This window comes from Clarias gariepinus, chromosome 14, assembly GCF_024256425.1.
Source record: "Clarias gariepinus isolate MV-2021 ecotype Netherlands chromosome 14, CGAR_prim_01v2, whole genome shotgun sequence".
NCBI classification, from domain to species: Eukaryota; Metazoa; Chordata; class Actinopteri; order Siluriformes; family Clariidae; genus Clarias; species Clarias gariepinus.
In genome coordinates this window covers 3,804,237-3,830,000 of record NC_071113.1, presented here as the reverse complement: position 1 = coordinate 3,830,000, position 25,764 = coordinate 3,804,237, and the positions used below count along the sequence as shown (strand labels likewise).

The window sequence follows — 25,764 nt, the reverse complement described above, 5'->3', positions numbered from 1 at the left end:
CTAATGAGGTTCAGCGAAGTGTGTGTGTGTGTGTGTGTGTGTGTGTTTAAAACTGCAGTTTAGGAATAAATCCAAAGCAAAATGTATGGAAATGTTCAAAGTGTTATTGGAATAAATTAAGTGAAACAAGAAAGATGATCAGGTCATGATGTTAAAACAGGAAAGAAGACTAACTAATCCCTGTGAAGGACTGGGTCAGACCAGGAACGATGGCACGGTGCATTACAATGGACTGCTGTTCGAGCTGCTGTTATAGAAAATTAATCAACACCTTCTAAGCAGTGTGCCTTTATTTAAAATGGTCCTGTGTGAAAAAATAATTGCTTTGTTCACTCATTAAATAAATCCAGTTAGAGCGGTGTATTTGAGTTAGCTGACTGAAACACAGCACGGAACAAAACCAGAGAAAAAAAAGATAAAGGTTTAGTTTACTTTAAAAACTTTTTTCCCTATTTTATAATTTCAGATGAAATGACGAATCCGAGTTTCTCCCTGGCGTCTTTATCCGTACGCTGGCTGTGTAATGGCTTTTCCCTCCTCCCCTCTGGTGAATACATTGTTATGTAACATGCACAGATGAAGGGAAAGTGGCAAAGATGGACGGAAATGAGAGACGGATCGATAACTCAATCACAGATAGAAATAATGTCATCTGTGAATGAAGTGTTAAAACACAGCCCCACAGCTGCTGCGACTGCGAAAGAGTTGGTTAAACAAGGGAATGCTTCTATCGTTCATGCCGTGAAGGAAAGGAATGTATCTGGAGTTATTACGCAACACTGAAAAAAGCTAAACATTATCATTTATAATACGAAGACATGTATCTTGCATGCACTTATACGACTTGTCAGTTTTGCCTTGTTGGCATGTCCTCTGGTTATGTTTAAAACATGGATGTGGCCATATAATGTGATATATAAAGCTAGCAAAGCTCACCATATGAAGATACATGAAACCAAAAAGATTGATTTGTTATAATTTCCATGTTACTACATTAGATTAATTTTGTTCAGATGACCATGTGGTTGTCCCCAGAGTTCTTCCCCTTTACGTCCTGTACCCTTTTCGACGTTCCAACGACATCACCGACTTCGGTGGCCATCATCCACCCCCAGGGTACAGAAGGAATTCTGGAGAACATTGAAAGCTGCTGAAATTTGTTTTCATTTACCTTCCAAAACCCAGCGTCAGAGGTCTACAATTATCTAAAGCTATCACATTCTTAACATATGATAGTTTGGTATATTAGTTAACATCTTGGCTCTGTAATAAAAATAGGACATGTGTTAGAAAAGGACGGGACAACAGAAACCATTAAAGTGTGAGCATGGTTAGGTGAAAACATTAATTGATGATAGATCAATTTCATTGATTGATTTATGACATATGGCATTTATAACAGAACAAGTAAGAGAAATCTGTAAGTTTGTTAAGAGATGCACAACTCATTTCAGTAACCGGGACTGTGTTCCACATCTTAACATTATATTCACCGAAGACATGAATAAAAATAAACCTAAACTGTAGATAAATGTACAGTATGCTAAAACATCTCACAAGCTGTCCAATATCAATCATTGGTGTGTCTAAGCTGATAAACTCACATGGTAAACACAGTGTCGGGGATGCTACAGAATGCTGACGGTAATTTACTGAAGAAGAAAAAAAAGAGAAATAAAAAGATGATGCAAGATTGCTGATTGGCTATTTGGTTTAGGGATATTCATAGCAGCATTACACTGTTCTAGATATGATTGTACCTGAGCATTACAATATTGTTAATGGTAATTTACCTCCGTTTTACTCTGGTGTCAGTACCATTTTGTTTTGTGACGTAAAATGCCGTAAAATACAGTTGGATTAAAATATGATACCCTATATCAAGATAATTACATTTAGTAAATGCAGTTATCCTGCACTGAAGTCCTGTACTGCAGTAGCTGTAATTTAAATTAGGTTATTCTATTATTATTATTATTATTATTATTATTATTTACTTTCTGAAGTTATTATAATATTAATGTATGGTAGACTGTTTGTTCCTGACAAATACAGTACCATAATTATTCTTTGCTAAGGATGAATACACTAGTACAGTGTGCTGTTTCATTACTCCAGGTTACTGGGATAAAACATATGAGGTCAGGAGAAATAAAGACCATGTACAGCTTTCAAACATAAGTGATAACGTTATAATTACTGACCATCACAATATGTGAATAGGTGTCATGTTTTTTGTTTGGTTCCATGGATCCCACTAAATGCCTAATTTCATTAAAGGCTCAGTTGTAGTTTGTGATACTGAATCCTTGATTTATTTAGGAATGCCAGTGTCAGCTTTATCTTATTTCCAGGCACAGGCACACAGAAACCAGCGGAAAAAAACAATAATGTCTTCTACTCTTCCATCGTAAATTTGAGAAGTGCTTATATATGCAAAACTGTACAATTTGTTCTTACCAACCAACAAGCTCGCATCTAACCCTCTGTGAGAGTTTGGACTCTGAAGTGCGCGATACAGTCATGGACCCACACATGAGCGGTACCATTCTCGTGCCTTTAAAGCTACTCACGCTGACCAAAACGACAGCGCGTAAATGCTGAGACATAGTAAGGTTTGGGGATGTTGTTATTGTTATTGTTATTGTTGTTATTATTTTACAACATGAAATATTAGATGAATGTTTATGTTTTCTAACTGGTTCTTGTATTCTATCACTATGCGCTGTTAAAGGCATTATCCAAAATGTGTGTATTTTTTTTATGTTAATTTAGCCGCTAGCTAGGTTAACCTTATGTAGTCCACAGCTATTATTGGATTTGTAAATGTACAGTATAGCGCAGCATAGATCGCAAAAGTGCAAGTTGATGTGTTAATGTGTAATGCTACACAATGTGAGAGGTGTTAAGAAGCTGATAAATTCTGATAAATGATTCAGCTGTAAACGTCCAGTCTAGTCGACCTTCAGCCTTTAGACGAGAGAGGAGATAGAGAGGAGGGTTGTGTTCCTCGCCAGTGGTTCTCTTTTCACCTTAGAGCAGACTCTGGAAAAGTGGAAGAAGTAGAAGGCCAGGAGGTCAAAACTAGACCCTGGGGAAACTTCACTGCTGGTAGGTAACATCATTTTTCTCTTGCTTTTATTTTCCTTCACTAAAAACTTTGTGAAGAACAAATTTTATGTTTGTAAACGTCTTAAACCTTTATGTCTTCAGGTGCCAGCATGATGTCAGGAGGTAGACACTCTGTGGAACAAATGAGTGGTTTGATTTTACTTGATAAACTACAGTATTACAGGATTATATCGTTTCCCAAAGGTCCTCTTACCTTTTTATAAATTCAGTGGTGTTTATTTGGGCAACAAAACACTTTCTTTTCTTAAAGTCTTTCCATAATAATCATTTGCTTTATTTGTTGTGTTTTGTTAATAGAATCCGCAAAGCCTCAAACTCCACGAATGACACTACGGAGGCAAACAGCAGCTGGGAGAGGTGAGTAAATCGAGTTTCATATTTTATTAATATTTGGTCATTCCACATATAATCAACCAGAAAGTCCAAGCCACCACCTCAGAAAAAAAGAAAAGAAAACAAAAAACACAGATTTCACTTAGAGGGAAATCACATCTATTAGTCTGAATCTCCAAAGGCCAAAGCGACTGCCAGTTTAAGTCATCAAATTCACATTACATTCTGAAATCTTAATTAACTATTTAATTAACAAGATCGCCATAAAAAAAAATGTCAAACTTAAACTATTTTTCAAATTTCAGACACGAGGCGAGGTCTTGGGGAAACAAGGATCAGTTTTATTAAGAAAAAGGGTTAAAGGAGGGAGGAAGGAAAAAAGAGGCGCCTATGTAGGGAGCCTACGGAGTGAGCGACAACAGATTGAGGCACGGCATGACAGTCTCACTGTTAGCTTTTCCTTCGTTTCAGCTGAAAACATCTTTATAGTAAAGGAAGGTGAGGTGAAAGTGCTTATTTGAACTAAGATGAAGAATGAGGACGAAATGTGGAGGAGGATTTAAACCTCTCCAGGCTTTACAGCTGCAGATCTAAGACCTGTAATATATTCAGATACCTTTTGTTATTTGTTACTTTTTATTTATTTATTCATTCATTCATTTATTTACAGTAATTTAAGAACTGGATACTGTAACCGACTAAATAAAAAAGAACATAGGGCGTGTGTCCAGTCATACATTGACAGCAGTGTCTCCCAGCAGCAGCACTTTTGAACAGTAATATTGCTTAATGTAAAAGTGCTTTCATGGTCATTTTTCTTTTTAGTGTTTTAAGTGTGTTGCTTTATCGATTTTTTTATGCATTTAATAAAATGTATTGCAATAATTTTGTTGTAATTCGGTCATATTACACTACAACCCACCTCAGCATTACATTTAGGGTTTCCAACTCTCTGAAATGGAAATAAGGAATGGGACACAGAGGGCGGGTGGGTTTCCGGGTGCGATTTGTTTATTGGGGGTACACTCATCTCAAACTCCTCTCCATGTAAAACAATTAAGATATGTATTAAGGAAAATAAACATACAGTACAAACCTGAATCTGATACGTTTTGCATTTTTAAGCATTTGAAGCATACAGGACAAATACCATATAACAATATAGTGCAAACAACATTTTTATATATAATTTCTCTTTATATTGGCATGCACTTATATAAGAATTCTCTTTTAACAGTGAAAAAACATGCAATTTCACTAAATAAATATGTAGTTCATATGCATATAACTACCTAGCGTATATAGTATACTGTATGTACTGTATTTGAGCTGTTTGGACTAGTAAGATATGTATAAAATACATTTATAGCATGTACAGTACATGTATACATAGTATGTATGTATTACCATAAATAAACTAGTAAATATTACTTGTTACTCAGTTGTTTAACAAGAAGTTTTGTAGTGAAATAATGAGTGTGCCTATCAACTATTACAGACTGATTTAATTGATTGCACAGCTTTAAGTTCTGTTCTGTGTTTTGACTTTTGCTGTAGTTTCTGCTCTGGTGCTGAATCCCTGCGGTGGATGAATAAAATGTTATCTAATCTAATTTAAACTAATCTAATCTAATCAACCAGATTAGGGTTTAAAAATCAATATGATTATCATACATACCATAGCAGCCTCTGGAGATGTCTGGCGGTCGAGGAACTTTGTAAGTGCTCCCTCACCATGTGTGCTCCACAGCCTTTTGCTCCTCCTGTGATTTTCTTCCAATGCATCTTGTTTAATGTTAGAAATTCCTCAGTGACTTATGAAGAAAGCCCAATGGCAGATGGTGCATTTGGCTTGTGTTAATAACCCCCAAAAAAAATTGATAATCAATTTCCTATTCCTTACTGTATTTTTGTAATCTTTTTTTTTTAAATGTATTTTTATTGCATTTATTTTATTTATTTATTTTTTCCTGGCGGACTATGCTCGCAGGTCACTATTTTTTTAATCTTTAAATCTCATGCTGCTGTCAGGTGTATCATAGCAACACTGACAGCACTTCTTTGTTCTCTGTTTCGGTAGAGAACATGACAGACAGGCTGTCTGAGAGGGGGTTTCCTTCTGTCCACTGATTCTATGCTTCTATCTCATACAAATCACCCTGTTTAGTAGTCTAACCTGTAATATGACTCTCCCATATACTTCAATTAATTGATTCTCAAAAATATGTCACAGAACATGTGGTCTACAGCATTGCGGTGGTGTTATGCTATATTTTACATCAGCATTTTATTGGGGTCGATACTATTTTTCTTCAGTGTTACATTGCTATTACTTCTGTTTTACTGTATAGTTGCAATGTTTTTGATGTTAATTTTACCTCATTGTTACATTGTTATTCACGTAGTTACCTCAGCACTACACTGTTGTCAATGCTATTTTATCTCAGCGTTACATTGTTGTCAATATTATCCTCCCTCATTGTTTCACTGCTGTTAATGCAATTTTACCTCAGCATACCTCAGTATCACACTGTTGTACATGCTATGTTACCTCGTCGTTACAGTGTTTGCTTTAGTGTTATATTGCTTTTGATGCAATTTTACCTCAGTGGTACCACCGCCGTCAGTGCTTTTTTACACTTTTTTTCATGTTATTTTACATCATAGTCACAATTTTGTCAATGCTATTTTACCTAATTGTTATTCATGGGTGCCCAATGTGTCGTCCCATAAAATACAGAATCATCTCACAATTGGAAATGTAAAGACCTGTTCTGTACTGAACCAATACAGGATGTGCTTTGTTCGGTATTTCTGAAAATCAAAGTGAAATCTATGAAAGAGAAATATTACAGGTCAAACTATTAAGACATAGTAAATTTCATGAGATTGAAGCAAACAGTGAATAGAAGGGAACCCCTCCTCTACCTGAGCCTGTCTGTTATCATCTTTACCATCGTCTTTACTTTTTTAGAATAATTATAGCATTTGTGTGGTCAGTTTCTAATGCTTGTTAGCATATCGCATTTTCCATATCACCATGTGGGGGTAATTAACCTCTAAATTCTAGATTGTGAGCGAGGCCTGGGACTGACTGGAACGTTAACAGTTTATTAGTAAATAATGAGTGTGATGCTGGCATGTGCTGTAAAATTACTGTAAAATCATGAGGTATTATATTGTCATATTCTATAAGCCTATATACATAATATACTGTTTAAAAAATTACTGGACTGTAAAAATAACAATAAAATACTGCTCTTTGTCTCTGGTATCATTTTATAGATTTTTTTTATCATGCTTTCAATTTAGTAATTTGATTGCTGAATTTAATAAATTATATATATATATATATATATATATATATATATATATATATATATTATTCAGATGGCTGGAGACGACAACACAGTGTGCCATGTTATGACCATGATCTAGCATGGTGAAATGAGTGTGATGTCTTCAAGTGAGCTTTGTGATGTTGCGTCAGTGTACACAAAGACATTTTGTGGCTTATTATTTATATTTTATAAATATCACAGAAATCATGTGGAAAACTGTGGGAATCAACACCTCAACAGAAGAATATATTGAGCCTCAGCATGGAGGACCAACAAAACTATTTATACCATGTCACCTAGAGACACAAACTCAGGCTGAGCTCTTCAGAAACAGGGAATAAAATTAAAACAAACAGAAACTATCAATCCTTTTTAAACTATTGAAAAACACTTTTTCTAGTCGCTTATATGTGATTACAAATTAAAAATCTGATCCTGTGATATCAATAGCATCTATTTAAATTTTACTTTTTGCATGAAATCCTGCTGTAACCTACCAGGACAATATAAAAACTAGACATAAAGTGTTTTTGGCGAAATATCTGAAAAACCTACAGTAGCTAACTAATAATGGAGGAAAATTCCTCGCTAGTTATTATTAAATATTATTTAAAAACAAACAAAAAAAAAGCATTTTAGCTAGCTAATATTAGAGATTATTGGAAAAGTAATCAATTTAATCAATTGCAAAAATTATCTGTGTAGCTACATTAGATAGATTCAGTTTGGCTATAAAAGGTTTTACACTGTAAAATTTAGTAAAAGTTAGCTCTGTTAACTCATAAAAATATAAGAAATAGGGGGGCGAGGGAAGGTTTTACAGTGTAAACATTTTTTAAAGCTTTATTGAATTATAAAAATACAATGCACAAGACAAACCACAAATCTATTAAAACATTTTTGTTTTGTAACTGTCTGAAGGTGTTAGCATTAACAGGTAAAGTTTAGATTTTTTTTCTATTGTGCATATACTTTACAAGATCAAGCAATTTTACAAATTCTCCTAAGAATCTAATTAAGGGTCAAATTTTTCAAATTCGGTTCTCATAACTGAGTGTTAACTCCTAGCCATCTGCTTGCTTGACAAAATGATGTTCGGCTTGCTTTAGTGTCTTCCTTAAACATGCTGTTTGTTACATTATCGGAGGTTCTTGGTGTAGTGTTGTACACTTATCCTAGGACACCTGCTTGAAAAAAAAAAGCATCAATCATCAAAAGTAAAGACTTACAAGATTACTTACTTTCAGATTTACAAGAATCTATAGCTGATGTGGTCACTAATTATAAAACGATGTACAGCCATACACACTTTTTTCTTCTATTACTATTCCAAATGTTCATTTGGCATCATGTATGGAAATAAGAGTTACTGAATTTCCTCACTGTGTGGATTTTTGTTAAGGCTTTGTTCAAGCGTGTTATCTGGAGCAGGAGATTATGTATAAAGTTCTCTACAGAACCCATATGATAACAGAGTTCACACACACAAAAAAACCCCACTTCAGACTGCACTCAATGCAGAGAAGTGTAGAAGTTTCAGAAGTAATTTTTTTTTATTCCGTTTTCTGTTTCCATTAATGGACAAATAAACTTCTGCGATCCTGACTAATTTAATACAACACAGCGAATTTGATTGAATTAACCTCTCCCAACTGATCTTTGCTGCGTCTCTCCTTACACCTTCTCAGCCTAACGGCCGAACCTGAGCCGACACGAGCGCGCAGTGTGTGTTACACACTCCAGATCTGACAAGAAAATCGTCATCATTTACAGAAAATATGGCAGAAATAACCCACCAGCAGAGACAATGGTCTAAGGGTGAGGGAAATTGGGTGAAGAAAGGCGTATTAGAGGCGATCTGGTGCCATTACGTGCTCACGTGATGGAATAAAATGTGAAAGAGAAGATGGTGAGGTGGGGATGATAAGAATAATAAAGCTGTGAGATGATGCTGGTGCTCTCAGTGTCAATCAATCTGTCTAAAATGACCATTTCCCATCGATCTCTCTTTAGCTCAGCTTGGCCACCACACACACACACACACACACACACACACACACACACACACACACAAATCACTAAGCTTCATTTCTGTTATTTATTTTTTTTCTACCTTAAAAATCATCACTGTGATTAATTGGGATTATTTTTCACTCATTTGTAATAATAAATAAAATTTTCCCGCCTTACACCAACTTTTAGGTCGCTTAAAATGTGTCTTGGGTCAGATGAAACTTTCACAGAATCTTAATTTAAAATTGCAACATTATTATCAGTGAAAAAAACTTTAAATAGTTTATATTTACTTACAAAACAAACACATTTTGATTATTTGATTAATTTCATCTTAGTTCCTATCCTTATTTAAGCCTATACAGTGGAAATATATGTTTGCATATTATAATTAATAATCCTGGCAATGTGCATGAGCTGTGATGCAATTGGTGTAAAATGGGATTTAACATAAAATGCATTATTAAATGAGCAATACAATGCATTTTTTTTTTTTACAGTTTAATGTTCTTACAGTAAGTACTTCTGTTCTTAAAATTTGAAAGTTACACAAGACTTGTTATAAAGTCCATCTTAGTGTGCAAAGCATTTTAGAATGTACTTCTTGCCTCAGCCTGTTACCTGACGTTGTTCATCTGTTCTGCATTATTTAGTGACCTACTGTTTTCCTGGCATTTAATTGTCGCATTTGTGTTGTTTAATCCAATCTTTAACTTCCCATGTTTCCTGACCTGTTGTTTTTTAACGATTTAACGATGTTTAGTTTAAACGATCCTTATATTCATGCTGAATGTATACACTTCCTTATAATGTTACGGAAAACATTTAGTAGTAGGTCTATGATTGGACGGAGCTGGCGACCGACAGTTAGCAACCATCAGTTTAACATGGTTATAAGTAAAAAGTACAGTAAAAAAAAAAAAAAAAAAGCTGCCTTAACATAAAGTTTTTAAGTTAACTCAACTTTTAGAGAAAAATTATTGTATTTTTCTAGGGTTGACCTAGCCCAACTTTTTAAAATAGTAAGTTGTCTCCCATTTTAGCCCATTGATGTAGTTGGTTCAAGTAAGTGTTTTTTTATAAGAACAAATAAAACAATGAAAACAATCTAATAAATCACTCGATTGCATCTCAAAGAAGTTAAAGAAAATTGCTGGCTCAACTCGATTTTTCTAGTTTATTAAGTCTGTATCTCCAAAGTTTTCAAGTACACAATGTTACTTGTTGTCTTAATAAATACCACTGAAAGAAGTTGGGCCAACAATACAGTATTAATTTAATCAACATTTATCTAGTTGGAGTTTTTACATTGTAGTTTTATTCTTACCGGTACTAGAGTATGTAGCCAACAGGTGAGGAGAATAAACCATGGAGGTGGAGGACAGTCCTGAGAAACTTTCGAGATTCACTTTATATTTCCACTTATTCCACTTTAGAATATCAGCTTCGCTAGATGGTAAAGAGGCAACTCAGAACAATGTGGAGGCAGTTTTTAAGGATGACAGTGGGATAATAAGATGACATTACATCACTAGATGTGTGTTCTTGTTGAAAGTGCTTCTGTAACTGGTTTTAAAAGTGGATTTTGGGAGGGAGCTGCTCTCTCTTCTGAACTGTGGACCGTACACACCAACTTTCACTCATGCTGTGACTGACAGTTAGTGTAATTAACTATTGTAGAACATAAGTGACTTAGACTCATACAAATACAGTAGTTGAACATCCCAGTGCTGTTATGCTCTATATCAGCACTCGTAGAATGCTTCTCGTTCAATCAGATTACTTGGTCAGACCTAACTGTTGTATAAATTCTACTAATTAGCATTAGGAATTACTGGATATTAGTGGACATTTGGTTGATGATGTTGACTCGTTGATATGTTAAAGTTTTCTGTATATTTGTCATTTAACATGCATGGAAGGAGTCTCCAGTGTCAATGATGCTTTTTAAACATTAAAGGCAAAGCTGTAATTTGAAGTTTTCTGACATTCTGCTGTTCAAGACAGAGGTATGTATGCTTTGTGGTTTCTTGTTAACATGACAAGCTGTGTTTTGACATGACAGTGTTTTTGTCTTATTCACTAAGGCGAGAGAGAGAGAGAGAGAGAGAAAGAGAGTGTGTGTGTGTGCGTGTGTGTGCAGTTGTACCTACTCCACACACTTTAACATGAAAGTGCACTTGGATAGATCAGGTATATGGTGCCATCTAGTGTGTCTTACACACATACACAAGTTATTACACAGTATCCTGCTTACCATCGATTCCAAAGCCTTCTGCTCCCCTGACCTGCCCGAGGTCCAACATTTGTTTGTAGGTTAGCATTTGGAAATCACTCACTGCTCCTGAGGATGTCCACATGAGTACATCCTAAAGATCACCAGGAGATTAGATGGCTGTGGTATATCTGTATGATATAAAGAATCTGCTGCTGACAGCTTATTGGAAGAAACTACACGTTCAGAGGTCTACTGAAGTCCATAGTGGGACATACACAAGTGGGACCACTCAGAGCATAAACAACTTAAAGTAAACAAAGAGCTATTTTTAATTTTAATAACAAGGCTACTCAAACTTTACCATGCGTTGCGTACCAACAATTTAGATTCGTGACTTTACATAATTATTAAGCTAAGAGTGAAAAATGAAGCCGAGTAAAATAAAGAAATGCTTATGGTTCACAGCATCATATGGGAATATTCATCTTCATTAGAGACATGTATAGTAAGTTCAGAGGCATGACATAAACAGAGTGCGAATGAGGTAATGCAGGATTTTGTTGCTTTTTGTAAGAAAATATTGTTGTGGAGCTTTTTTAAGCTTTATGGGATAAAGAGAAACCTCGTATAGCTCACAACCTCCGTCAGGAAGTGAAGAAAGAGAGTAAAGGGTGGCCTTTACGAAATGGCCTTTATGCTAAATGCTTCAGTTAGTTTGGCTTAAATACTGTAGTTTCAATATATTCCTCCTCTCCTCTGAATAATATAGTATATCGAAACCATACAAGCCAAACCAACTGAAGAGGAGATCTGATGAAGGAGATGGTCCACATGATTATCCATATACACTCAAACATGCTCACATTCAATACAGGATGAGATAAGTACAGCAACAACTTCCTGGCAGAAGGCAGCAGATTTTCCTCATGAGTTTGACGGTATTTTGCCCCATCCGTTTACCCTTCAGTCCTGACAAGTGCTCCAGTCCCTGCTACAGAGAAACACCACCACTACAGGATATTACCACATACATCCCTTACTGTAGGAATGGTGTTATTTGGATGGTGAGCTGATTTCCACAAGACGTATTTTATGCCTGTGCACAACTTTATCCCTTTTGAGGAAGTCTCTCAACAAAGGGAAAAGTATTTATAGTTGAGTATTCTTTCCGCTCATAAAGTGGTTGTGAGTGGGGACCGATTTTGAAAAAGGTAGCAGATTGTGTGTATTTTTATTTTCTTTCAGGAGGAATAAAACAAGGTAATTTTGATCGTCATTTCAGTACTGTATATTTTGGTGCATACTGTATTTGCTATATACAGTATATAGTTTAATATATTCTACATGAAATACATTTCCAGATAAAATTAGGCAAGGTAGAATAATTAAAGACAAAAATAAATAATTATTTATGTTTATTATAATAAATTAAGTATATAGTGTTTCATATATTTTATCCAGTTAACATGATTTACTGAGTTGCTGCTAAATGGCGAACTTTTTAGCCTCGTTACAGTAAAACTGTTTAATAAGAATGTCTCAAATGTTCAATTAAACAACTCTGACTATAAATAATGATTTCAACTAGTCGCTCTATAACGACGCTCAGCTAGTTGAGTAACTATCTTAGCTAACATCTTTAGTTGAACAGCATTTCTGCGCAGTGTGTTTTTGTCCTAGCTTGATTTAGCTCGTGAAAAAAATCAATTAAAAAGAGGGAAAATACTTGTTGCTGTTCACTTCTGTTGCTGTGGAACATCTTCATGGTTTAGATTGGGAGAATTGATGATAGTGTTGCTCTAAAATCCGTGTCCTCACAACCACGTAGGGATTATACCGCGTAGCAAATCTATTTTTACGCTAGCTAGCGCGCCTTTGTCGCTGTCGTGTTGGTGCACAATCCTTGACCTTTGACCCTGGTATGCGCTCTTACACATTAGTTATGCTAGTTAATACGTTCTCTCGAGGTCTGGCCTCGGATTCCTGTGGATCGTTTGCCTTTATTTTCTAGGACTAATGGAGCGTGCTGTGACAGATCGCGACAAGGCGCTAAGCAGCCGGACCGAGCAGAAGAAAGGACACAGAGACGTTGGAATTATCCTGTGAATAGGCAGCGAGTGAAGGAGGGAGGGAACAAGGGGCCTTATGGAGGGAGAAAAACATCTGCTCTGACTCCTTTTTTAACGCTTGCATAAAATTTAACGTGAAGTTAACCGGTTAATCACTGCTCTCGTGACACACTCTGAGCGTCACACCAAATTTCACGATTAACCAGTGAGTTTACATTTTTATGCTCACACACTTTGTGCTCCTTGTGCACCTTTTACATATTTATATCTTTGTTACTTAATATTAAGTTTTTAATGGACTTAATTCTATTTAATTAGTTTAAACTGAACATACCAATTTATATATGTTACTTGAGTGAATGTTGAAGCTGAAAGAATTTTTTTTAGAAAAAAAAAAGAAATATTGCTCAAGAAACAATGCAAGATACTCTTGTAAATTAATAAATTAATCAACTCGTAATTAAGTATTATTTAAATAGACTTTGATACTTCTGTTAAGCTGCATTGCTACAATGTCTGTTGTTTAAAGCGCTACACAAATAAACTTTTAATTGCATCATTAATTATTAAATAAATTCCATATTTTTAAACACTAGCTAAAAAGTCCAAACTAAAAATAAATACATTTATACCAGAATTTTCTTTTTTCTTTGCCTCATTTTACATAAACGATTTACCTTTATCTTAAATGAAAGTTTAAAAGAATTGTCCACTATTTTAAAACATGCATTTAAAGAAAAACAACACCAGCTGACATTAAATTGGGTTTGCATTGTTTATTATTATTTATAAATGTTCTATATAGAAATGTAATAAATGCTGAATACTTTTAAATTTGGTTACAAAAATTTGACATGAAAACAATGTCACTATTTAAATAATAATAGCATGGTTAAATAATAATAACAATATTTATTAATATTATTATTATTATTATTGAAATACACATATTTTATATTTAGAGAATATTTATAAATGTCTAGTTTGAGTTTTATTTCTAACTTTTAACATAGTTGCACTGACAAAAAATATTCGAAAATGTACTCATGTACAAGCTATTCATTAGACAGACAGACAGACAGACAGATGGATAGAAAGATTCGATCATACACGCTTCTTTTCTAAACCCAGACATTAAAAGTAGTTCATGTATTCATGTGGAGTGTACACTCTGTCACGCTGTGTTTTACAATTTAACGCTTAAATGTAGCATTGGCAGGGAGCTACATGCATCGCAACCCTGTGTGTGTGTGTGTGTGTGTGTGTGTGTGTGTGTGTTCCCAAGTCGTTACGCTGAGTTAAAATAATTTCCATGCTAATTGAACTGAGTGTTGCCTCTTTGCCCACACACACACACACACACACACACACACAAATTTATTGACTTGCAAATACAAAATGAAATGAGCAGTCTCTCTCTCTCTCTCTCTTTCTCTCTCTCTTTCCCCTCATTGGTCCTCACAGACTCCTTAAGGCCCTACGTAGAGAATAAGTGGAAGTGAAGTGATGCAGTGAGTCATTAGGGACGATGCAGGAGGTCCTGTTCATAATCAAGTGACCTTTAAGTGGAAGAGAAAGACTACGGAAAGAGAACGCCAAGGTGAGGAGGGATTTTTCGTCATCTTTTTTTTAAAAGAGATTTTAACAGAAAGCAGAAAAGTCGTGAGACTCGCCGAGTCTAAGGAGAGCACTCAGGTGAGAGCAGTGAATATGCAAAGTGTGTGCAGTTAAACTCTGAATACTGAAGGTGTGATATTATCTTAACATAAATATGAAATTCTGCTGTGAAGTCGTTATTAATATGTATTATTAAACTCTAAATAGTGTAAATCTGGTTGCTATACAGTGTTATTAATGTTTAAGAAAATGTATTTTAGAAATTTCATCGAAACATGCATGTGTGTGTGTGTGTGTGTGTGTGTGTGTGAGGGAGCGAGATTAGGCGTGAAAAGACTTGATTACCACACACAATAACGCAGCATGTCGGCTCATTAGCCATGACAAAATGGTTTATATGTGTGTGTGTGTGTGTGTGTGTGTGTGAGTGTTTGGGGCGGGGGTGTTTGTTGGGGGGTTCTTGAGGTTTGACCTTTGACTCCTAGATCTCATTGAGCTTATTCAAAAAAAAGAAAAAAAAAAAAAACAGGCCCATGGGAATGTCCAACTTTACTTATTTATATATATTTAGTTTTTCTTTTATAACAACACATAAAAACAAAATGTCATGTTTGTTTGTCGTAATTTCATATGTTTTATTATTATTTCTTAAACATTCTTTTTTAACATTATTATTATTATCATTATGAATTATTTCGAGGTCACATGACCAGTATGTTGTTATGATGTGTGATGTCAGTTTCACGATCTGCCTATTATGAAATTATTGTGAGTAATGTACATTTTCAGCTTTTACATTAAAGAAAAAAAACAAATCACAGGTTTATACTGATCAAGTGAAACAGAATTCACTCCACAGTAGAAACAGAGCTTCAGTCGGCTGAAATGCCCAGGCCGTAGGGTTTCTCTAAAATCTACTAAAGAGCTTCTTTCAAACGTTATTACATCATTGTTTAGCTGTATAATGTAAAATACTTGTTAGTTAAAGATTCAAGATTTAAATAACTTTATTAATCCCGGGGGGAAATTACTTCGTCTTGGTCAAGGCAAGTCTTACAAGTCTTTGTAATTCCGGGCTGTCGGGATTCACAGGCCAAAACCTCCACTGAAGAACGTGGTCATGTGACCAGCATGTGCAGCGGTTCTCTCCGTGGGTTGGCGGGTTTTGGACCTCTGGTATTGAAACAATGCAAATGCATTACATAATTAGTAAAATGTCAATTTGCAGTAAGTGTATTGAACATTTCCATCGTGCGTCACATGTTTGACTCAGGGTATTCACTTTTAGCAAATTGTACAAAAAACTGGCAATATTTACATTTTTTTTTAACACGTCACATTCTTCAATTCTAATAAACTTAATTAACTACATCATCGTTTTTGACGTTAATGAGGAGAACGAGGTGCTGAAACGTACCGTGTAAAACACTCTGGTGTGTGTGTGTGTGTGTGTGTTGAATGTGTAATCAGCTCGACTCTTGAAGGACACCTACGAAGGGTTAAGAGTCAACCTGAGCTGACGAGGAGCACCGGAGTGTGTGAATGCGCGGCTGTTCCCCCTTTAGTGAAGATGAAGTGCGCACTAAAGGTCTGATGGAGTGTGAGACTCGGAGATGAACCGATGAATGGAGGGAGGAGATGTTTCTCTTTCACGCTGCTGCTCTTTTGTTAAACGCTTTATTCTTCTGCTCTTTCTGAGACACACACACACACACACAATGTGTCTAGCTATGTGTTTACTTCATAATGAACAGATGGTGTGTGTGTGTGTGAGTTAAAAACGGAGAGAAAGAGTCTAAAAGGTCATGCGGTCTGTTTTATAGATGAAGAGAGAGATAGAAATAGAGACCAAAAGACAGAGACGGCAGTTGACGGACACATAAGTAGAGAAAGAGAAAGACGGCGAGAGAGACACAGAAAGAAAAGATGGAGAAAAAGTAGCAGAGAGAGATGGGATGGGAAATGACGTAGAAAAAAGCCTTAACAGATATCAAAAATAGAAAGACCATTAAGAGAAAAACAGAAAAAAAAAGTGAAAGTGGAGAGTAAAAACAGAGAAGGGAAGTGAATAAATGAGTGTGTGTGTGTGTGTGTGTGTGAACAGGTAACTCGTGGAGTGGTGGATTAAGAACGTCTAACGGAGTGAACAAGTGGACTGAGAGATCTACCTGCCCTGCCACCAAGCCAATGAAGTTCCTGAAGCCAAGTGCGCACTTCAGCACCGTAATCGCGGTCATGAGCTTAGTGACGCTGTCTCAGGGGGACGCAGGGGACGAGGGGACGCGTGTGAGACCCCTGAGGAGGGAGAAGAGAGGATGGGTGTGGAATCAGTTCTTTGTCCTGGAGGAGTACGCTGAGAACAAACCACTCTACGTGGGAAAGGTGTTACTGCCTAATTAAACCACTACATGAATACACCAACACATACATTTATATACAGTATTATACTAGATCACTACTACATTTACACTACAATACAACACTGCTAATACTTATGTACTACTACCACTGCCACACCTCACATTATATACCAATATATCGAGTATTATACTAACAATAAAATCTCTGCACACATACAACTCCATTATACTGATACTAATACAGTATACTATAGTTTATTATATACAGTATATTAATACAATTTCTTATAACCACTAAGCTGGTACTTATATACCAAAAAAATAAAAGTTGCCATTTCAGAAGGGTCAACTATGAAGTGCAAAGATAACAACTGAGTGAGAGCATTTTCAGGCACAACACACACACACACACACACACGTTGTGATGAAACAGGATTGGAACTAAACAGCGGTGTGTCCATAAGAAAACCGGTCATGTGACCTGATGAGTCCAGATTGAGTCCAGAGCCTATTTCAGAGCGATGGGCGTGTCAGGGTAAGAAGGGCAGTGCATGAAATGATGCACCCATCATGCATAGGTGATTACGCGGCAATACGATGACGTCAGCTGACGACCTAAATGTACGGAATAACCAGATTATCACATCTGTGGAGTTTTTCTTTCCTGATGGCACGGCCATATCCCATGAGGATGTATGATCAGGACAGCACATAGTGAGCTGTAATCAAAGCTAAACGTGACTTAATGAAGCCATTTTTTGGCCAGGAAATGCATACAGTAGGTTACTGTACTATACCACTTCTAACACATTTTTGCATACTGTACTGTATATACACTATACTTACACTCCTGTACTATACTACTACTACTGCTTCTATACTACTATACTAATTATCCACTTATATATGGAACCTCTATGTATGTATATGACGTATACATACATATACATATCCTGCTAGTCATAATATAATACAGTTTATTACATAATATAACATAATATAATACTAAAATGTGTGTGTGTTTCAGCTTCACTCTGATTTGGATAAAGGAGATGGATCTGTAAAATATATTCTATCAGGAGAAGGTGCAGGAACCACATTTACACTGGATGACAACACTGGTGGGAAAACAAACACAAACATACACAGAAAGCGTTTTATTTAAACCACTGATGACAGATGTCTTTACGATTGTCTGTAACTTGTAACTTGTGTGTGTGTGTGTGTAGGTGATATCCATGCTGTACAGAGGCTGGACCGTGAGATGAAAGAGCAGTACGTCCTGCGTGCTCAGGCCACTCATCGCCTCACAGGCCACGCCCTCGAACCCGAGTCCCGCTTCATAGTCAAGATCCAGGATATTAATGACAACGAGCCAAAGTTCCTGGACGGACCCTACCAGGCCACCGTACCTGAGATGGCTCCTGTCGGTAGGATGCACACTCTGTCCGCCATGTGTGTTTATGGGTGTGGGTTTGTTTGTGTATATATGTATATGACAGTATATTTACACACTAAAGAAAAAGGAAGTAATTAATAACATTGTCACCCAGATACTACTTTTTTTCCCCGTTTGTTACATCATCTGCCTGTCCCACCAGCTTTAACCCCGCTGTCTAATTAACTGGCTGGTGGCTTAGGGGTTAGCACTGTCGCCGTGCACCTCCAGGGTGGAGGTTCAATTCTCACCTCGTGTGCATGCTCTCCTAACTAGCCTGTAGTGAATGGGAACACTTTACATTATTGATTTCTTTTTATAAAGCATTAAAAAAGAACAAAAGACAAAATCAAGTAAAAGTCCATGATGTTTGAAATAACACAATGTGTGTGTGTGTGTGTGTGTATGAGTGCTCATGTTGTTTGGTCACCATTGGCCTCCAGGGTACATGGTTGGACTATAGAGGTTCCTAGATGGATGGAACGAAGTCTCAAGTGAAACCTCTTGACAAAAACAGTAGTATTCATTGGTCTCTTCGTTTCGCCTTTTCTATAATTGTAGGTACGTCCGTGACGAGGGTGACAGCGACGGACGCGGACGACCCATCATATGGTAACAGCGCTCGAGTGGTGTACAGTGTTGTGAAGGGCCAGCCGTATTTCTCTGTGGACCGACACACAGGTAAGACCCACAATTAAATAGTCAAGTTTATATATATATATATACTGTATGTATTTATGTACTGTATATACAATACGTTCTGCTAAATGTAAGTAAATAGCTATCTAGCTGTAAGTTGCTAATTAAGTGCTCCATGTTAGCTCATAAGACCCTCCATATCTTTGTTGGTGATTATTCTTAATAGTAGAATGTAATTTAGTTTAAGTTCAAGTAGGCTTTATTGTCACTTTAACCATATACAGTTAGTACACAGTGAATCGAAACAACGTTCCTCCAGGACCAAGGTGAACATAAATATACAACATAAATTATCAGAACAACTAAACCAGTTAACTAAGAGCCCAGAGAGGAAGACTACCTACGGATTTTAGTTTTAGTTTTTTCACAGACAACATAAAGTGCACGTGCAAATGTGCAAACAAGAGCAACAAAGTGACAGTGCGACAAACACGACATAACAGAACATAATACTCTGTGGTGTTGAGGTGATGAGTTGAGGTAGTGGAGAAACAGTAAGAATTAAGAAGTTAGTGCAAAGGTAATCCAGTAAAGGATATTGTGCAAAAGAGCATTTACAGGTTGGTGTGTACGATAGTTTGGTGGTGTAGGTCAGTGTGTCTGCGCTTCTGTTGATTAGTCAGTCCAGTCTCAATGTTTCGAGGTAGTTGAGTTAAGCTGAGTGTGTGTGTGTGTGTGTGTATGTGTGTGTGTGTGTGTGTGTGTGCGTGTGTGTGTGTGTATTTATCAGTTCAATCCCTTTTTGTTGAAAAAACAGATGGCTTGTAAAAAAAAAAAAGCTGTTGCACAGTCTGGATGTGTGTGCCCGAATGCTTCGGTACCTTTTTCCAGATGGCGGGAGTGTGAAGTGTGTGTGAGAGGGGTGTGTCCGATCAGCCACGATGCTGGTGGCTTTGCGGATGCAGCATGTGGTGTAGATGTCTTCAATAGAGGGGAGAGAGACCCCGATGATCTTCTCTGCTGTCCTCACTATCTGCTGTCTTGCGGTCCAATATGGCACAATTCCCAAACCAGACAGTGATGCAGCCACTCAGGATGCTCTCGATAGTTCCTCTATAGAAGGTGGTCAGGATCGGTGGTGGAAGCTGGGCCTTCCTTAGTCTTCTCAGAAAGAAGAGACGCAGTTGGGCTTGCTTGTCCAGGGAGCTGGTGTTGAGGGACTAGCTGAGGTCCTTCTCCAGGTGGACACCCAGGAATTTGGTGCTTTCCTGTTGTTTCCTGTTGTCCTGTTGTGAGTGATGGCTCACTACAGGACGACATCACATGCCTGTGTCGATACAAATTATTAGTTACAGGGATTAAAAAAAAACATGGACCTATAAAATATGTAATGTAGCTAACTTTGCTAAACTCAGTAACTAGCTAGCATAAAACTAAATTCATTTGTGTCATGGAGTTGGCTATAATATATTTTTTTGTACTGTAATTTACATTTTACTTGATAAAAAAATCAATAAATAGTTAATTTTATTTAGCCATGTTTATAAAATTTAAAAGTCACATGCTGAGAGAGCGCTGATGTCTGCTTTTCCTCAGGTTTTCTGCGTTTCCAGAGCATATTGTTATGCTTAAAAGCACTTAATGGGAAAATGCTGATTAATGTTTAATTTTACACAGAACAATGTAATCATCCAAAAATATAAATATTATTCTGCACATTGCATTAGTGTATAGTGTATAGGAATGAAATGATGAGGATGGAAATCTGTGACACTCCTGTCTTCCTGTTTGTTTGTCTGTAGGTGAGGTGCGCGTGGCATTGCCTGATATGGATCGAGAGGTCAAGGGTCAATACGAGGTCATCATTCAGGCTAAAGACATGGCAGGTCAGCTGGGGGGTTTGGCAGGAATGACGATGGTCAACGTGACTCTCAGCGACATCAATGACAATCCTCCCCATTTCACTCAGAGTAAGAACTTTACAGACAAAACCTTTCTTTTAGTTAAATTTATTAATCACCACCTTCTGCCCAAACAGAATCCAGAACTCAACAGGGCTCTGCTGTAAAAGAATAATTAATGATTAGCGACTGTATTTCGTACCTAGCTAACATTTAGCGTTAGTGTTAGCATAATTTATCCACTAGGGGGCACTGTTGATTTTAGTTTGTTGCGGATTTCAATACTAGATGACTGCTGATATTCTTTAATCTCGCTTTCTCTCAGAGTTGTATCAGATGAGCATCCCGGAATCCGCCCCCATCGGTTCTGTTGTGGGTCACGTCGAAGCTCAAGATCAAGACTTAGGTCTGAATGCGGAAATGCGCTACAGTCTGATCGACGGCGATGGACGAGATGTGTTTGAGATCAGTGCCGACTCCACCAACACGTACGGCATCATCACTGTCAAACAGGTACGCCGGTGTACTCTCTAAGATCTGTTGTAATTACTTACGTTAAATCGAACGTCCTGAGTTTTCATTGTGCATTTCTGTTTCAGCATCTGGACTTCGAGAAGAAGCACAGCTACACTCTGAAAGCAGAGGCTGCTAACACACACGTGGACAAGCGTTTCTCTGCTAACGGGCCATTCAGGGACATCACCGTGGTGCAGGTGAGCGTAGAGGACGTGGATGAGCCGCCGCAGTTCAGCTCCACTCTTTATTACGCTGAAGTTCGGGAAGACGCTGAAGTCGGCACTGTCGTGATCGCTGTCTCGGCCCAAGATCCTGACGTCACTAACAACTCCATACGGTGAGAGAAGCTGAAGCAGTTCATAAAACTAGCTAAAGAGTTGTCAGTTAACATACAGATCCTTAAACACATCGTAAAAGGAGAACATCGTGTTAGCATTTATTACTATAGTTTAGAAATTGTGTTTTGGTGTCTTAAGCGTTGTAATCGCTATATTTTGGACCATTGGTCTGTGTGTGTGTGTGTGTGTGTGTGTGTGTGTATGTGTGTGCAGGTATATGATTAATCGTGTCAGCGATCCAGATCAGTATTTCTCAGTGGACGTGTCCAGCGGTTCTCTGACGACTGTCCTCCCCCTGGACAGAGAGGAAATGAGTTGGCACAATCTTACTGTAGTAGCCATGGAGACAAGTGAGCACACACACACACACATTTTTACTCATAAATCTGTATTTAGTTTTTTATGCTATATAATAAGGAATCATTAATGTAAAGTGTGTGTGTGTGTGTGTATTGTGTTAGATAACCCACTGAATACAGCGAGTGTCTCTGTGGCCATAAGAGTTCTAGATGTCAACGACAATCCTCCGTCAATAGCGCATTATTACGAAGCCTTCCTTTGTGACAAAGCACGAGCAGGACAAGTATGAATATTTTTTCACATACTTTTGTGTGTGTGAATTTGGATTTTTGTACTTAGACGTGTGTGTGTGTGTGTGTTTGTACTTCAGCTGGTCCAATCACTAAGAGCTGTAGATGCGGATGAGCCAATAGGAGGACAACGTTTCCGATACACACTTGCTCCTAAAGCACTGAACAATCCCAACTTCACCCTCACAGATAACCACGGTATCCGTCTCACTCTCTTGTCAGTCTGGCTCTTTTCCTGTCTGTCTGTCTGCCTGTCTTTCTCACTGGCTGTCTGCCTCACTCTGTCAGATAACTCCGCGAGGGTGCTAACACGGCGTAGTAGCTGGGTTTCTCAGAGTGTGTATCATCTTCCCATCATCGTCTCAGATGGAGGAGAGCCGCTCCAGTCCAGCACGCACACCCTGACCATCCGAGTGTGTGAGTGCGACACAGACGGAGACGTCTCATCCTGCCGTAACGCCGACTCTCACACACTACCGGCTAACCTGAGCTCAACAGCACTAACCACCATGCTCACCTGTGGCTCTGTCGTGCTAGGTACTGATTAAAATATGTATTAATGTGTAAGGGTATAGAGTTCAAAGGGGGTAGAGTGTAGAATGTAAATAGGGTTTAGGGTTTATGGGTTAGGAAGCAGGGTTTAAAGTAGACTATCAAGTTCTTGGCTCTTTAGGACTAAACTTGCCTACCACTGGTTTAGAGTGGAGGGTTTGGGGCAGTATTGTTCAGGCTGAAGAGTCTTGGTCGAAAGCTGGGGAATTTCGATTTTAGGGTGTAGGGTGCATGGCGTAGTATTTAAGGGTGTAGTGTCTAGGGTTATCCAACCCAAGCCCTGGAACACAGTTTGGGGTATGGTTAATAGGAATAGAAAATTTAGGATAAAGTGTTTAGGGGAATATCTTTAAGCATGGAAAATTTTGGGGTGTGTTGTTGAGGGTGTCGAGTTTACAGCATAGTTTTTAGGATGTAGTGTAGAGTGTAGAGTTTTGGGGGGATCCATCATTATAGATGTAGGATTTATGGCATGGTGTTTAGGGTATAATGTAGAGTGTAGAGTCATATAAGAGTATCATTAAGTGTGTAGAATCTGGAGTGTAGCCTTTAGGGGGTAGGGTTTCTCTTTAGGGTACAGTGTAGAGTTTGGGGGTATCTGTGATTATGGATCCATCATCTATCTGTCTATCTATGGTGTGTGATTGTGCTGTTTCCTGTCTGCAGTGATGCTAGTGCTCATGCTGTTCCTAAGCAGCAGCGTTAAAAAACCTTTCCCCAGCGACGAGGAAGAAAACGTGCGAGAAAACATCGTCCATTATGATGTCGAAGGAGGCGGTGAAGAAGACACTGCGGCGTTCGATATCACCAAACTGTGGAAGACACACACGGAGCCACTGAGCTACGCCGAGCTAGTCCTTAATGACGTTAAACCACGACATGGTGATGTGAAGGATGTAAGAGCAAACAACTTAAAGCTACGACAGGAAAAGCAACCTGAGATCCACAGCCTGTCGTGCTACGTGTCTCAGACGGATGCTAACAGGTACAGCACTAAGGCAAACGGCAGGAATGTGTACGGCTACATGCTAGCCAAGCTCTGTGAGGTGGACCTGGATGACGAAGTGCCGCCGTATGATTCACTGCAGATGTACGCCTACGAAGGCGAGGGGTCCGTCGCCGAGTCGCTCAGCTCGCTGCAGTCTAGCGACGATGACGAGCTTGATTATGATTATTTAGATGACTGGGGACCAAGGTTCCACACACTCGCAGAGCTGTACGGCACGAGCCAGAGTAAGGTTTAGCAGAAACGTGCGGAAACCTGCTGCAAATAATGATGATATTGAGATTCAGAAACAATGACATGACATTGTTTACGGATTCTGTATAGATTTAATCGATTTATTGATTGCTTAAATAATGGGTTTGTCACGAAGTCTTAGACTTTATCATCATGTGATTTGAGAATCAAGTTCAATGATTCCGTGGATCATAAACTTTAAGTCTTTACGGAATTGATTTGATTTATTTGGAAACAGTTCGGTTCACCACAAGACCGCAAAATTTACCACAATTTGATTGATTTTACTCAATAATTACAACCAAAATGAATTCTGATTTAAATTCACTTGGACATTATTCATTTAAAATCTCATCATGAGATCATAATGACACCTGAGGAGAAAAAAACAGGAAATAAATTAGCTATAAGAAGTTTAATTGTTAGTAATTCTGAAAAAATGCGGACCTGAGAAAGACGTGTCTGGATTGTGTTATTTATTTATTTTTTTAAGTTGCTATAAATTATTTGTTCATTAATGTGCTCACCCAGACTGTGAGTCTGAATGATGATGTTACACTGCGTGTATCTACGGTTTACATCTGTATAATGAGTGGTTGATAATTAATGAGTTAGGGGTTTTTTAGTGTTTAGCTTGAGGTTAGCAACGCTGAAAAAGATTTTTGACCCAGCATGCCCTATGTATAGTATTTTATTGTACATGGATTTTATACACTTGATAATAAACACAAGTCTTATTACAACTGGGGTTTAAATCTTTCCCACAAACATGCAGAGTCATATTTCTCCCCTAAATGCAATTCAGTTTTACTTTTATAGCGCTTACAATGGTCATTGTCACAAAGCAGCTTTACAGAGTCAAAAAATTAAGAAAATGAGTTTGAACTGGGTGGCACAGTGGTGTAGTGGTTAGCACTTTTGCGTTGCACCTCCAGGGTCCAGGGTAAATTCCCGCCTCGGAGTCTGTGTGCATGGACTTTGCATGTTCTCCCTGTGCTTGGTGGGTTTCTCCCGGGTACTCCGGTTTCCCGCCTTGTGCTCGAAGTCTCCTGGGAGAGGCTTCAGGCCCCCATGTTCACTGGATAAAGTGGTTTAGACGATGAGTGAGTGAAATGTATATAAATCAATATGGTTAGATTGCCCCTGATGAGCAAGCCGAGAGAGACAGTGGCAACTCCATAAAATAGCTGGAAGTTCAGTAGAACAAATAATGTGCTTAAGTTGATATGGAGACCAGTCCATTGGAGGCTTAGGTATAAAACTGTATGAATCTGAGTCCTGAATTATTGAGCAACTGCAGTCACAAGTCCTAAGAGTCCAAGACCATTATCATATTGAAGTGGAACTGTCCCCAGTCACCACACGCATTCCAGGCAGACCACCCACATGGGGCCTCCATACGATGAAATCGCCAAACCAGAAGTGGGGCAACAAGATGAGTCAGGCAGGTCCGGAGTGGGTCGGGAT

General features: G+C 37.9%; 1 protein-coding gene across 1 annotated transcript in view; it reads left to right on the top strand.

The window, feature by feature from the left end:
- LOC128541259 (cadherin-20-like) overlaps window positions 1-24,301 on the top strand; it is a 25,357-nt gene extending 1,056 nt beyond the window's left edge. The window contains exons 2-16 of the mRNA XM_053511601.1: window positions 1,036-1,116; window positions 3,430-3,489; window positions 16,289-16,323; window positions 16,828-17,105; window positions 18,111-18,204; window positions 18,313-18,513; window positions 19,083-19,202; window positions 20,963-21,130; window positions 21,387-21,574; window positions 21,661-21,914; window positions 22,129-22,265; window positions 22,377-22,498; window positions 22,586-22,703; window positions 22,794-23,042; window positions 23,724-24,301. Coding sequence (XP_053367576.1) covers window positions 1,036-1,116; window positions 3,430-3,489; window positions 16,289-16,323; window positions 16,828-17,105; window positions 18,111-18,204; window positions 18,313-18,513; window positions 19,083-19,202; window positions 20,963-21,130; window positions 21,387-21,574; window positions 21,661-21,914; window positions 22,129-22,265; window positions 22,377-22,498; window positions 22,586-22,703; window positions 22,794-23,042; window positions 23,724-24,301 — 2,683 coding nt within the window. The remainder of the gene's footprint in view (window positions 1-1,035; window positions 1,117-3,429; window positions 3,490-16,288; window positions 16,324-16,827; window positions 17,106-18,110; window positions 18,205-18,312; window positions 18,514-19,082; window positions 19,203-20,962; window positions 21,131-21,386; window positions 21,575-21,660; window positions 21,915-22,128; window positions 22,266-22,376; window positions 22,499-22,585; window positions 22,704-22,793; window positions 23,043-23,723) is intronic.
- Window positions 24,302-25,764: the final 1,463 nt, after the last annotated feature.